Source organism: Oenanthe melanoleuca, chromosome Z, assembly GCF_029582105.1.
Source record: "Oenanthe melanoleuca isolate GR-GAL-2019-014 chromosome Z, OMel1.0, whole genome shotgun sequence".
NCBI classification, from domain to species: Eukaryota; Metazoa; Chordata; class Aves; order Passeriformes; family Muscicapidae; genus Oenanthe; species Oenanthe melanoleuca.
This window is the reverse complement of record NC_079362.1, coordinates 54,440,580-54,453,695: the sequence shown is the minus strand read 5'-3', so window position 1 is coordinate 54,453,695 and position 13,116 is coordinate 54,440,580. Positions and strand designations below refer to the sequence as shown.

The 13,116-nt window shown below is 38.0% G+C and overlaps 1 protein-coding gene across 4 annotated transcripts in view; it reads right to left on the bottom strand.

Moving 5' to 3' along the window:
* TENT2 (terminal nucleotidyltransferase 2) overlaps positions 1-12,623 on the bottom strand; it is a 46,132-nt gene extending 33,509 nt beyond the window's left edge. For 2 of the 4 annotated variants that reach the window (XM_056513390.1, XM_056513392.1), the window contains exons 1-8: positions 12,471-12,623; positions 10,794-10,985; positions 10,056-10,193; positions 8,575-8,830; positions 7,463-7,577; positions 7,250-7,341; positions 6,830-6,896; positions 479-548 (exon numbers count right to left, since the gene is read on the bottom strand). In XM_056513390.1, coding sequence (XP_056369365.1) covers positions 479-548; positions 6,830-6,896; positions 7,250-7,341; positions 7,463-7,577; positions 8,575-8,830; positions 10,056-10,193; positions 10,794-10,948 — 893 coding nt within the window. In that variant the 5' untranslated portion in view covers positions 10,949-10,985; positions 12,471-12,623. Of the gene's footprint in view, positions 1-478; positions 549-6,829; positions 6,897-7,249; positions 7,342-7,462; positions 7,578-8,574; positions 8,831-10,055; positions 10,194-10,793; positions 10,986-12,161 lie in introns of all 4 variants that reach the window. The other 2 variants (XM_056513389.1, XM_056513391.1) reach the window with 2 other exon arrangements.
* Between the last annotated feature and the right edge of the window lie 493 nt (positions 12,624-13,116).

The window sequence follows — 13,116 nt, the reverse complement described above, 5'->3', positions numbered from 1 at the left end:
TTAAAGTTGTTCAAAGTCCAATTTACAAAGAAGGATGAAACTATGTTACTATAGGAAACGGATACATATCAGTGTAACAAAACAAAGCCAATGAACACAGGAAGATGTGAACATTACTCAGACAGTCAACATATTTCAGTGTTTGCATGATCTTTTCCTCTGTCAAATACTTTTATCACACACAATAAGAAATACATCATCATCTGTCCTAGTGTGTCCCTCTAAATTATTCTCACGTCCTCATAATGAATATACAAAGAATACAAGAAAATATCACCACAAACTAGTTCGTTTCAGTGGTGTTTGTAAGAGCTCAATAGCTGTATCTGCACAGCAAGCAAAATTATATTTCACAACAGTTTTCTTCCTACCACTACTTTACTGTCAAAAAACAGTGGGACTACTCCTAAGGGCAGGACATATATAGAATACTTTCCCACGTCAAAGTTGAAAAGATTACGCTGAACAAAATACTTGCCTGACTTTATCCCTGAATTTCACTATTGGCACTTTTGCTCTTATTAGCTGTGGTCGCTCAATGTAGCTTGCTGAAAGGGAGAAAAATACGCAATTAAGTTTCATGCAAAATGCAGACCTTAATATAAGATTATGTAATAGAATCTTATAGACCAATTTATAGTAAATTGCAGCTTATTAAAGTTAGTAGTATTGTGCTAAACTAAGGAACCTTCAGCAACCATAGCAAAAAAACAGCCTAGGAAGGCAAGTGAAACACCCCCCACACTAAACATTAGAGAAGAAGTAAGTAGAACATAAGAGTAGAAGACTTTTCTGAAGGAAATATATTCCAGAAATTTGAACATAGGGAATGCAGTACTACAATGCTTTCATGGAACAATACTTATAATACAAATCCTGAATAGTTATAAACAAGGTACAAAAATAAAAGAGCAAGAATATATCCAACAAGGATGGGCTAATGATAAGCTTAAAACCTGTTTTGAAAACAGTTCATCTGAATGATAAAGTACATACCAAGAAATGCTACTGAAAACAGGACAATGCTTTCTATCAAAGACGGGATAAACTTTATCTGCCTTTTGCTTTAATAGTGATAGGACATGAAATAAATCCACATTGATGATGATTATCTACATAGTATAGACATACAAGCTCAAAGTCAGACCATCCAAACTCACACATACTAATATCAGCCACTCACACAGAGTCACCAAATGCACCCTCCACACTCAGCTCCCCATATCATTGCATATCATTGTGACTTCCCTAGACTTCACAACACCTCAGCCTATATTCAGTAGTTTCCCATAATCCTGAATGAATACTGTGCCCAAGAAAGTAATGGAAAAGAAAAAAAAGTAAAGCCTGTAGGTTACATGATGTGAATTTGGGCAAAAGGCATGATTTTAGTAATTACTTCTGTTGCCAAATCTAGGACCACTTGACTTTGTCCATATCCAACATCATATATTTTTCCATTGTTTCTATAAATTAACCTCAGATTTGCATAAATAGCATCACAGTACAAGTAATATAGACTAAAAATAACATTGAATAAAACGTGATTTTTTTCTTTATATCCAGAAAAAGCAGTAAGGCACTTCTATCAGCTGAATAGCCACCTTGATTAAACAGCATCATCTCCATTGCTTTTGGATGACAAATTCAGATTTGGTGGAACACTGCTGTGCAATACTCAATTAAAACAAACTTCTTCTTTTTTTTTTTTTTTTTTTTTTGAGACTTTCTGAAACTGTTTTGTGGATATGCATGTTCAGATAGATTTGACCTAAGGCAATCTTTTATCTGGACTTTAATGCATTGCACAAATCTAAGCAACACACAGACTGGCACTCAGAATAAAAGACATACTAATTTACTGATGTTATTGGAAGAATCTTAATTGAACAACTTCATATTCACTGTCTGCTAAATTAACACAAGCATCCCCTCCATCTAGTTGCACCTTCAGACACATTCAGGCATCTCTCCTCCAGCATCCCAGAACATTGTTAAAGTGAGATTCTAAAGCCTGCAGAGCTCTCTGCCTCCACTCCTTTCACTACCAAATTTAAGGCAAAGATTCCCAATGCATAACACATGGTAGGCAGCAGTGGATGTCCATCTGTATGCCATAGCAATTCAACTTTCCTCACTATGACCCTTCCCAACGCTCTTCAGAAGTTAACTGAACTCGTTCATGACAATCCACTTCCAAACACATCCTTGTCTGCAAATGCCTCCTTACACTTAATGGATGCTTGTGTCAAACTAGTTGACTAAGAAAAAAAACCAGCCCAAAACATAATCCCAATCTGTTTCACAGGATAGTAAAAAGCAAGGAGGAAGATGGAAGAAATATGAGGAATTTAGAAGGCAGTAACTTCCTGCTGGTATCCTCTTTCTTGGCTCAGACCAATGATGCTGTTAGCAGAAACTCTATTGTACCTTACTGTGTTGGGTTGCAATACAGAATGTGGCCAGAAATGTGCCTTCTATCACCAACTGTTGAAGCCGGTGGGGCAGTGATCCTTATCCGTGGCACATATTATCTGCTAATGGGCCATCTTTAAGGTGGGGGAATCATCTTTATCTTTTCCACAACCCATCCTCCCTCCAGGAAGTTATCATGTGCTGCTGGGCCATTGAGTTCCACTGTATGACTGATAAAATTACATCATCCCATTGGGAAATGCTCCAGCCAGGGGGAGGAGCCAAGCCTTTCCTACCTCGATAGAAACGGAGATTTTGGACACCAAGATACTTCTTTCCACTGGATCCCAGAGGAAAGCTGGACCTTTCCACATCATCCCTGGACATTCAGAGGAAAATTGCACCCTTCTTCAGGAGCACTGCTTCAGCTGAACCACATCTGCCACTGCAGGAGGACTGTAGCCACCATTTAATGGGACTGCTACCAACACCCTGACTGACAGGGTGTCAGGTTGTATTCTGACTCTGTCAGTGTTCTGGGATTGTTCTTTATAATACTGTATTTCTATTTTAATTTTCCTAGTAAAGAACTGTTATTCTTAATTGCCATATCTTTGCCTGAGAGCCCTTAATTTCAAAATTATAACAATTCAGAGCAAGGTGGTTTACATTCTCCATTTCAAAGAGAAGCTTCTGCCTTTATTGGCAGATACCTGTCCTTCAAACCAGGACACTTATGTATACATAATGTAAGGGGGAAGAAACAGTCACAAATACAGGATGTGGAATTCTGAAATACATAGAGGTTGAATAAGTGTCTTAGTAAACCCACTATGTGATCATGAAAGTTATGAGCAGAGAGGCTACACCAAAATACATGAAAAGAAATCTATACAGTTGCTCCGCAGTTTTGGACATTTCTATGAAAAGGTCATGAACATCACTTCAGCTTAGCAAGAAATAATATAACAGCTTCAAAGAAGACTAAACACTGGCTCATATATAACTTATTCATGCAGAATTTCAGACTGAAGATCTTAATTCTCTCTCCCCTTTTAGAGAATGAAAGATTAAGCAATTGTACAGAATATTAATCCCAAACATGGTATATGCCAAAAAGATCTTTGACATCCTGGTTATGTAGCCTGCTCCCATTGCTTTGGTTATACTATAGAAGGAGAAATTGGATAACACGGAAGTCTGGATCCACATTCATGAAAAATCTAGGAAGGTACAACGCACCACAGGATGAAATAACTGCTGATTTTCTGGAATTCACTCAATAATATGCACAGTCCTTCAAAGTAATTCAATTGAGCTCAAATTCCTTTGCTTGTCCCAGCTGTTACACATTTCCCACTAGACCACCACTGGGCAGATTCCACTCTGATACCCTATATGCTACTGCAGATATTTTTAAATCTCTTTTGAAGAGAAAATGAGCTCTTTTTTATTTATGCAGACAGTAAATACCTGTTAACCTAATACCATCAAGGTGTTTTTCAAATGAATCCTGCACAGATGAATGTGAAGTGAGGAATTACTCTGACATTTACTTTCAGTGGTTTAGATATAACCAGTTATCACTCCAAATTCAATTATCACCCCAAATTAATGCTTCACATTTTTAAAGACACAGCACTTAAAGACACTTGACTTCAGCACACAGTTCTGGGAAAGTCAGCCAATCTTGTAAAAAAATACATTTCCAGGTATCTGAACAAATAAGACAAGACATTACACGTGATCAGTTAGTCTTTGATATGGATTATATATTTGCTATCCCTATATGTCTCTTCTCTAGGAGAAACATAATACATAACTTTAAGACTAACACGCCCCACAAAAATGAATAAAATATCAGAACCTTTTTCCCACTTTTCTCTGCGATTAAGACTATTCAAAAACAGAACACATTTTCATTTCAGTCAGTATTCTAGATGCAGAATGACAACACAGAAAAGCCCCTGGTATAAGACTTAGAATCTGATGGACTAAAATTCCTTGCTCACACTTGTTACCTTTTACAAACCTGAAATTGAAATAAACTAGAGCTTATACAGATTTTGAATCTGTATAATCTAATCTAATAATAACATTCAACTCTATATGAAGGATAAAAGAGAGGGCACTTAGAGTTCTGAAGACAAAACCAATTGTCAAAGGGACTGATCTAATTCACACTTGGAATGCTTCTTCACTTATCCATCACAGAATTAAGACAAAACAAGCACAGAATCACTCTTACTGTCCTTACACTGGAACACACAGGAACACTGCAGAGTGCAAGAACAAAGAGGGAGATGCTGCGAGATGCACAGATAGAAAAAACTTCTCCCAAGTTTCTGAACCAAAGTGATATGGAAAAAGGTTAAAAAAGCTCTAAAACTTTGCCTATGCTACAAGTATCGTCCTTATTTCTTGTTGTCCTTTAACTCTTTCACAAAACCAGAGCAAGATATTATTTGAAATAGCATCTTATATTTTCTCCCTCTCATTATTCTGCTTACATCTTGGCACACACTTTGCTAGCTTTCATCTTTGGCCCAAACTATGTTTATTTCCATTCTCTCATGTGAAGCAACAGTAAGTTTTATTACTGCTCACACACTTGCCAGAACATGCTGCAGTCTCTCTTCTACAGAAGAAAGAAAGAAATATTTAACTAATATTGTCAAAAAGGTATTACCTTAAAATTACAGCATAGAATCATACATGCTAACAGGGCAGCACAAAAGTTGAAGATAGTTATCAGAAGCAGCTTCACATATTTTAGGTAGACAGACTTTCCTTGGTTTATAGTAAGCACTACAGAGCAACAACTAAAACTTCAGTGTGTGATCAACATTATTCTCATATTAAATCCAAACCACAGCACTGTACCAGGTACTAAGAAGAAAATTAACCATCTCACTTGAAACAAGGACACCTCTTGTTCCAGAAGTACTAAACCTTGGCACAGCTGAGCTACAGCTTGTAAATTAGCTCAATCTAAGTGGAAAGACCCATGTGCCAAAGCGTTTTGGTTTTGAACACTTTCAACCAACTTTTCACAAAACATCCACACACACAGACACAGGACAGATTGCTAGGTATAGGAATTAACATCACAGTGATGTTAAGATTCTGAAGAGATGACATAAGAGGTCTATGTACCACAACTAAGACTGCCTGACAGGAGTGGTCATCTCAGCAGTGCTTTCTCCTGCCTTACTTTCCATAGAATATTTTGATTAAATCAAGCTGACCACTTGCAAGGTGTCAGAGAATTAAAAGCATCAAATGGTTAAAGGCACAAATACTTTTGGGGATCACTTCCACATGACCATCATAACTTTCTGATACTGGTAAACAAACTTGATTTTGTCCAACACTTTGTCACAGAACAAAAGCTCTTGAAAAAGATTGCTCATTTAGAAGCTTCTTGATCACTGGAAACACACCTATTTTATCACTGTGCTATCAGAAAGCACTGGAAAGAGTTGCACCACAGACAAATCGCATTAATTTTCAGATTTGCACAAATGTAAATAATCAGTAGTAATAAGCATTAAATATCAGATGCCTATTCAGCAACAGATGCATCAAGTCTTTCTTCTACATGAGCTGTTAAAATTTGTGCATGCATGCTTGCCAGCATTTTGAATGTCTGCATTTAAATTCATGGTTTGTTCCTTTTAGTGCTGCAGGACTGTTCAGAACATCACTATAAGGAGTACCACCAAAGAATCTATCACAAGTCTGGAAAGCAGGGTGATCATGTCATTGATATCAGCAAATGTCAGGGTATTTTATAATTCCAAGGCTGATACAAAAGCACCTTTGAAGTAGAAGACTTTCACATTTAAGTCAAGAACTGCCCATGTGAATTCTTAATCTGGAGGGAGTCTAAACAATAAGCTATAGAAACTATCAATTGACATGTTTTATCTGTATATGCCGATATTGTCAGTGTTGATTATTTTCTTCATTAGGCACCTAAGTTAATTATATCTCAAAAGAAAAAAATTAAGTCTACTGTGAATAACATCTTATTTTACAAATTCTTAAGAGTATTTTTCCCAGGAAGACACTGGAAGCTAAAATATTAGCAAGAGTTTGCTAACAGAGGCTTCCCAAACAGAAACCTACTCCCTTCTCATTGTGTTCCACAATTCAAAAGTCACCTGAGCTATTACTCATGATTGAAGTCCACTAGCTTCCAAGAAAGACTGTTGTTTTTCTAATTACCATTCATCAGCATTAGGCAAAATTCTTCAAAGAGTATTGTGACTAGACAGTACTTCCTAGACTAGATTGTGACTAGTACTGTTCCTAGACAGGACACAATTACATACATTAGTTGCAATGGAGCATCAACACTTCTTCTAGAGCTGCCAATAATCTTACCACCTCACTTTAGACGGTAACTTACAAAGTTTAGTACTGAAGAGTTTTTGGACTAAGCTGAGTATACGTCTTGCTTCAGTCTTCTGATTCACCTGAAATGTGGTATTAAAATTAATGAAAAAAGTTGGTATCTCTCATTTAAATGTTCATAGTAAGCATGCTTTGCTTTTAAAATGAAATTAGTTCTCAGGATAATACATAAACATGTACACCAACATGTTCTATGGCCTACATACACGTTTATCACAGTAAATGCCAGACAGAAAAATCCATACTCAATATGCAATATTACTGGGCTCATAGTTTGTAGCTATTATGAGTGCAAAACTATGTTATTAAATAAAAAAAATTGAGGGTTTTTTTTATCATTTCAGGACTCAGTCTTTTAGCAGCATGCACATAAAACAAGACTTGGTTTTAACTACGTATGTTTTAAATTACTTACTGGCTCTTCTTTAACCACCAGGCATAAATCACCATCACTAGTACGAGTACCAAATCCATTCAGTGATGACCCAACCAAAAAAAGTCTGCTCTCTGTAATGGAAGAGGAATGAAAAATAAACATGATGTGACATATTATAGTTTGAGAGGAAGGAAGAACAACAAACTTCAAGAACATGCAAACTGATATTAAGTAATCAAATTCAAAACATACGTGGAAAAATTAGCTGAATTTCTCTCTGTAGCTCTGTTCTGCAAAGCTCTTTTCTGTCCAAATCGGAGGCCTGTTGTCGACATGTTTGAAACAGCTCCAAAACCTGTTGACTTAACTGGACACACATATACAAAAAGTAAAGACACAGCAAAGGGAACATTCTTTCCTGTCAGAGATGCAATTACATGAAACACAAAAGATTCGGTTATTAAAAAACCCAGCATAATTTCACATGACCTGCTCTCGTGTCTGGAGTTTTACTGCACTTAAAGTCATCACAATTAATAGTTCCCTAAAGAAATTTCTGTTAAGTTTCTAAATTTAAATTTGTTCCATTTGTTAAAAAAATCTCAAACCAGAGAAAATAATTTTTGCATCATCAGTATATGTAGTGAATGACGAGAGATATCTTCTGCTGACTTTAATGTCAACAGTTCACTTACCAGTAATAGGGAGAAAAAAAGTATTTTAAAACCTGATTTATATTAGCTTTCTTTTCCATCCCACATAAACTATTAAAGAAATCAGAACTTTGTTGGAAGGAGGTATTGACTGTTTTCCTTTCACAACATTGTTACATTTTATAACCAACAGGCATATTTACACTAGAAAACCCAAAACCCTTCTGTCATGTGGGCGCATAACAAGAAACAGCTCAAAACTGCACTCCATTTTCTTCTATATTCCAGAACAGCTATGACAGTAACTTTTATGCTTTCTTGAAAAGAGGTAGCGAATGTCTTCACAAGCCAAACACTGCATTTATTCAGAATGGGCTTCTCTCATACAACATTACATTAGTGGGGTTTTTTTTAGTCAGGATTCTCCTCATATCATGCGAGAAATGGACTATTTTTCAAAATTTTACTTCCTAGAACAGACACATAGGCTTCCTGACATTAGGATATAAAACACAAGGAAACAATACTCTGACTTCCCCTGCCCCAATAAAAATGCCTTAAATCCAAGCACAGACAAGGAAGTGATATAGAACCACAGTGGCAGCTACACTAATTGATACTCCTGCTAATGGCAGCTTACCAATAGATATCCCATGATACTGTCAAAAATCCTGGCAGACAGAAGTAAGCACAGGCACAGAAAGTCATTACCTCGTCCTTGGCAACAGGGAGGCTGGCTTCTGTAATGTCTGGAAACAAAGTATCTTGCAAAGGAGGGACACATCCAATTAAGGCTGGTAAGCCGTGTGCATACAACACCGGAGACTGAACAGAAATCAATGCTGGGAAGGAGTGTCTTCCTTCTTCTGGAAAAGGCACTGCTTGGTTAACTACAGCTGTGTCAGAATTGTGTGAGTGAATCCGCTTCCGTTTGGCATCATCTGGAACACTCTGTTGACTTTGTCTCCTACAGAGAGACACTATGTAATTCCTCTAGTTCACAAGCTCCAACTGAAGATTAAAACACAGTTTCTACAAAGTTTAAATACTAACACTTAATGGCACAACTACTTCTCTAAGCCCAAATATGCTACAGAACAGATGTGCCCATCCCAGGCACTATGTAAAACAAACCTTGAATGGGAAAAGAGAATACAGAATTACAGAAATGAAGCTGGATTGATGCAATTCTTTAAGGTATCTGCACTAACCAACTGAAACACAAACAACAAGTTTGTTTAAGCCGACTGCAAATCTCCCAACACAGCACAGTTTTTCATAGAACAGATGGCTCAAGAGGAAAAGATGCATGCAGCATGAAACCAGGAACTTCCTTAGTTTGTGGGATAATTACACACTCAGCTATAACTTAATAACATATATTTGGTTGTGCTTATTTCTTCATGCTAGATTTGGTAGAGAAATAGCATACAGGAGATAGTACTAAAGACAGACTACATAGAACCTTCCTTCCAATCAGCTGATTCCCACAATTACTAAAAACACTTATCAACTAGTATATCTGAACTAATAAGAACTGTTTTTTTTTCTAAAGCATTAAAAGAAAATTAAACCCTACATTTCTGCAAAATTTCCCTTTCTGTGGTAATTAAAATAACAAAGATAGTAATATAAATTCAAATTAATTAAAAAAAAAAACTACAAAAACCAGGTAGTTTTTGTAAAACCATAAAATCTGCCTTAAAAAAAGAACATATTTGAATTTAACACCTTGTATTTGAAAAATAATACATCACATAGTTAAGAAAATTAGGGAAAACACCTAATATGTCATCAGGAAAACATGACAATTCCCACAAAACCTTGAGGGTGCACTCTTATTTTTAACTAGACAAATTGCCAGGTAAAAGAACATAAACCAGCTTAAAGTCAAGCCCACACAGACTACAATCCACTGCAGTATTATAAAAAATCACTTAAATCACTTCTGCACGACTACAGCTGGTGGAAGTGAAAAACTAGGTACAGGAAATCACTTCTGAGTACTAAGATTCTCAAACAGGTACAATGCTTTAAAGAGCCAATACATGGCCTGTTTCTATCAAAAACAAAAAAGTTTTCAGTATTGCAGTTTCTACCACAACGCAAATTGCATAAGAAATTGGTATCAGATGAGTTTCTCAATGGGTATACTACAACCAGTATTAGTCACACACATACAAAGAACTTACTTTCTTCCTTGAAATGAGGTCACTGCATTTGACATAGACACTGGACTGCCACTTCCATAAGTCACTGGTTGCAGTGTAACAGCTGGACTAACAGTTGGAGTAGCTTCAATGTTCCCACTCAAAAGAGCTCTAGAAAGACTACAGACCATAACTATTATTCATAAGATAACCAAGATGCTTTTTATGGCTTAGTAGTTGTTAACTGAATATTAAACTATACAAGTCCTGTCATTTTTTTTCTTAGAAGGAATACATCTTTCTTTTCTATTCAATATGAAGATATATTTCAGCTTATAATATGTATTTCATTAAAAACAGAAAATGCTCATTCTTGATGGCAAATGTGTAGGAAAGGGATAGCAACCAAATTAACTTAAGGAACTGTTTAATTCAAAAGTCTAAAGAACACTACAGTTTCTTCAAATATAGACCCAAGAATAAATGCTTCTTCCCCTTCTCATCTCCTCCCTGTTTTCCCCAATAAACAAATATGATTGAAGATCATTAAAACTGAACTGTGGATTAACAAATCTAATTGGTGCAATTGCATCTCATGCATTATGCACATTGCAGGCGAGCATTGAGATCTGCAGGTCCATAAGAGAAATTATATAGCTCTTTTTTATATGCATGACATCTTCATGCTTTGTGAAGTTCAATGCAGTTCAATGCTAAAAACAGTGAAAACCTCCTCCATAAACAGACCCAACCCCTTCTATCAAATCTTTCTGTACTTACACTGCATTGCGAAAATGAAACGGAGGAATGGTAATTTGCTGGTGAGGAAGAGGAGTAGGGGGCATATTTGGAGGAAGTTTAGCAAAGAAAGTACTCTGTTGTTGATGTTTTGGAGGGAAGGATGGATGACCCAAGTTGGAAGAATTTGGGAACATGCTCCTTTCTACTTGAAGCAAACATGTATCCTTTTATCTAAAAAAATTAAAATCAGGCAAAAAGAAATATTAGTTACCTTTTAAGCTCTTAGTTTAAAAATTCAAGTAAGTTACAATATACTTCCAGGAATTGCTTAAGAGAATGGTGATCACAGGATTTACTTTCAGTACAAGACACTAAATAAAAATACTGCATACTCTGAAGTTTCATAATTACTGCTTACTTTATTTATGTTTAAAAGTGAATTTTTATACTCTCAATTTTAAGTTTAGTTTTTTTAAAAAAAATGACATATCACAAGATATAACAGTTTTCATCTCAGGCAAAAGTATCATGTAACAGTGGAATTTGTTTCATATTTGAAATATTCCACAATGGCATTCGCAACATATGGAAAGAAACCCTTGAATACATCATTAGAGCATGAAGATGCAGCCAGGCATGAACTACATGTTATGCCATGACATTAGCATTTTTTCATAACATGACATGTAAAAAAGCAGCCAAATGATAACACCAATTGGAACTAATCTAATCATGCTTTGAGAATAGAGTATTATTTTGCTGAACAGACTCTGAAAAGAAAAATACAGGTTTACTATCTTTTAAACTTAAAATTGATTCTGGTACAACTAGCCAGATAGCTCTGACTGTCACTGCAGGCAGCATTAGCACAAAGCATAAGAAAATGAATAATGAGGAGTTTATGTGGTTGGATTTGGCTTCGCTTCTAGTTTCCTGTGATAACAACCTACACTAGTGAATAGTAAATACAGGGACATTACTGCACTACTCCAAGAGGAAGCTACTAGAGTACTTCCTTCTTTTTTTTTTTTCTCACTTGATGGGGTGGGTGAGGCAAAGCATTATGCATTAATGGAAGTTGCTACTTGGACGTTCACTTTCAATTCTGCAGAAGAAATGCCACTGTGTTGCATAACAAGTAAGTCACTTGACATTTAGTCTGAATGAGTATTCATGTACTGTCCAAACTTTTCCATTTCCAGTAGACAGAATAACTGTTAACATGCCTCATTCTCCTCTGAGCAGACCAGGCACTCTCCACAGCACACCGTATACATAAACAGTTTATGGATACACTGTAACTACTAACAGAAGGATGAATGAGAATCAAGAGGCGCAGAATAAATACACGTTCGATTTAGCTTCTGAAGCTGTAAACACCAAGAAGACAGGCAACGGAGGAGTTACCTTCCCCAACCCAAAACAACGCAGCAGCACCTCACAACAGCGGCCACGACCTTTACCGTGTAACTTTCAGCACTGGTTACCTCGCCAGGAATCGCCAGGCTCCCCTAAACAATTGTCATAACTTACAGCGCAGTTCTTAGTTTGTCCCCGTGGGCACTGTTTCCAAACAAGCACGTCTTTCCCACGGAGCCGCTCAGCGAGCCGTGCCGGGACAGGTGTCCGGACCGGCCGCCACCCCTGCGGGGCCACAGCCCTGCCCCCCGGCGCCGCTCCCGGCCACGTCCACGCGGAACCCCCACGGACACTCACGCAGTGCCTGAGCGGAGGCAGGATGGGCGGGCCTGCGGGTAGCAGCGTGCGGGCAGGCAGCGCAGACCGGCTCCGCGGCCGAGCTCCGTCCGTCCCCCGGATGCAGAGCCCGCCGGAAGCGCTCCCTCCGCCCCGGCGCACGCCCCCTAGCGGCCCGGCGGGACGCGTGCGCTGGCGCTCGCGCGGCCGCCGTGAGGGGCGGTGGGAGGCGGCGGCGAGAGGCCCTGGCGCGGGCCGAAGGAGGCGTGACAGCGCAGCTGTTTCGCTTTCTATAATTACCGGCAGACTGTAATTGAGCTGCTGTTCAGGCGTGTGTCTAAGTTACTATATTCTGCTGCGTACCAGGATTTGGCCAAGGTGGATTATAGCATGCTAGGATTAATCTGGGGCCAGAAACATACTGAAGTGCTTGCTCCCTAAAGGATGACAAAAGCAAAAGCGTAGAATCATAGAATCATCAATGTTGGGCGAGATCTTTGAGATCGTGCAGTCCATCAACCGTCCATCCAGCACTACCACTGCAACCCCTGAACTACTAATTATCACCCAGCACAAGATCCAAACACCTCAAGGATATCTCAAGGTGACTCAATGACCTCCTTAGGCAATCCATTCCAATGCTTGAGCACCCTAACAATGGAGGGGA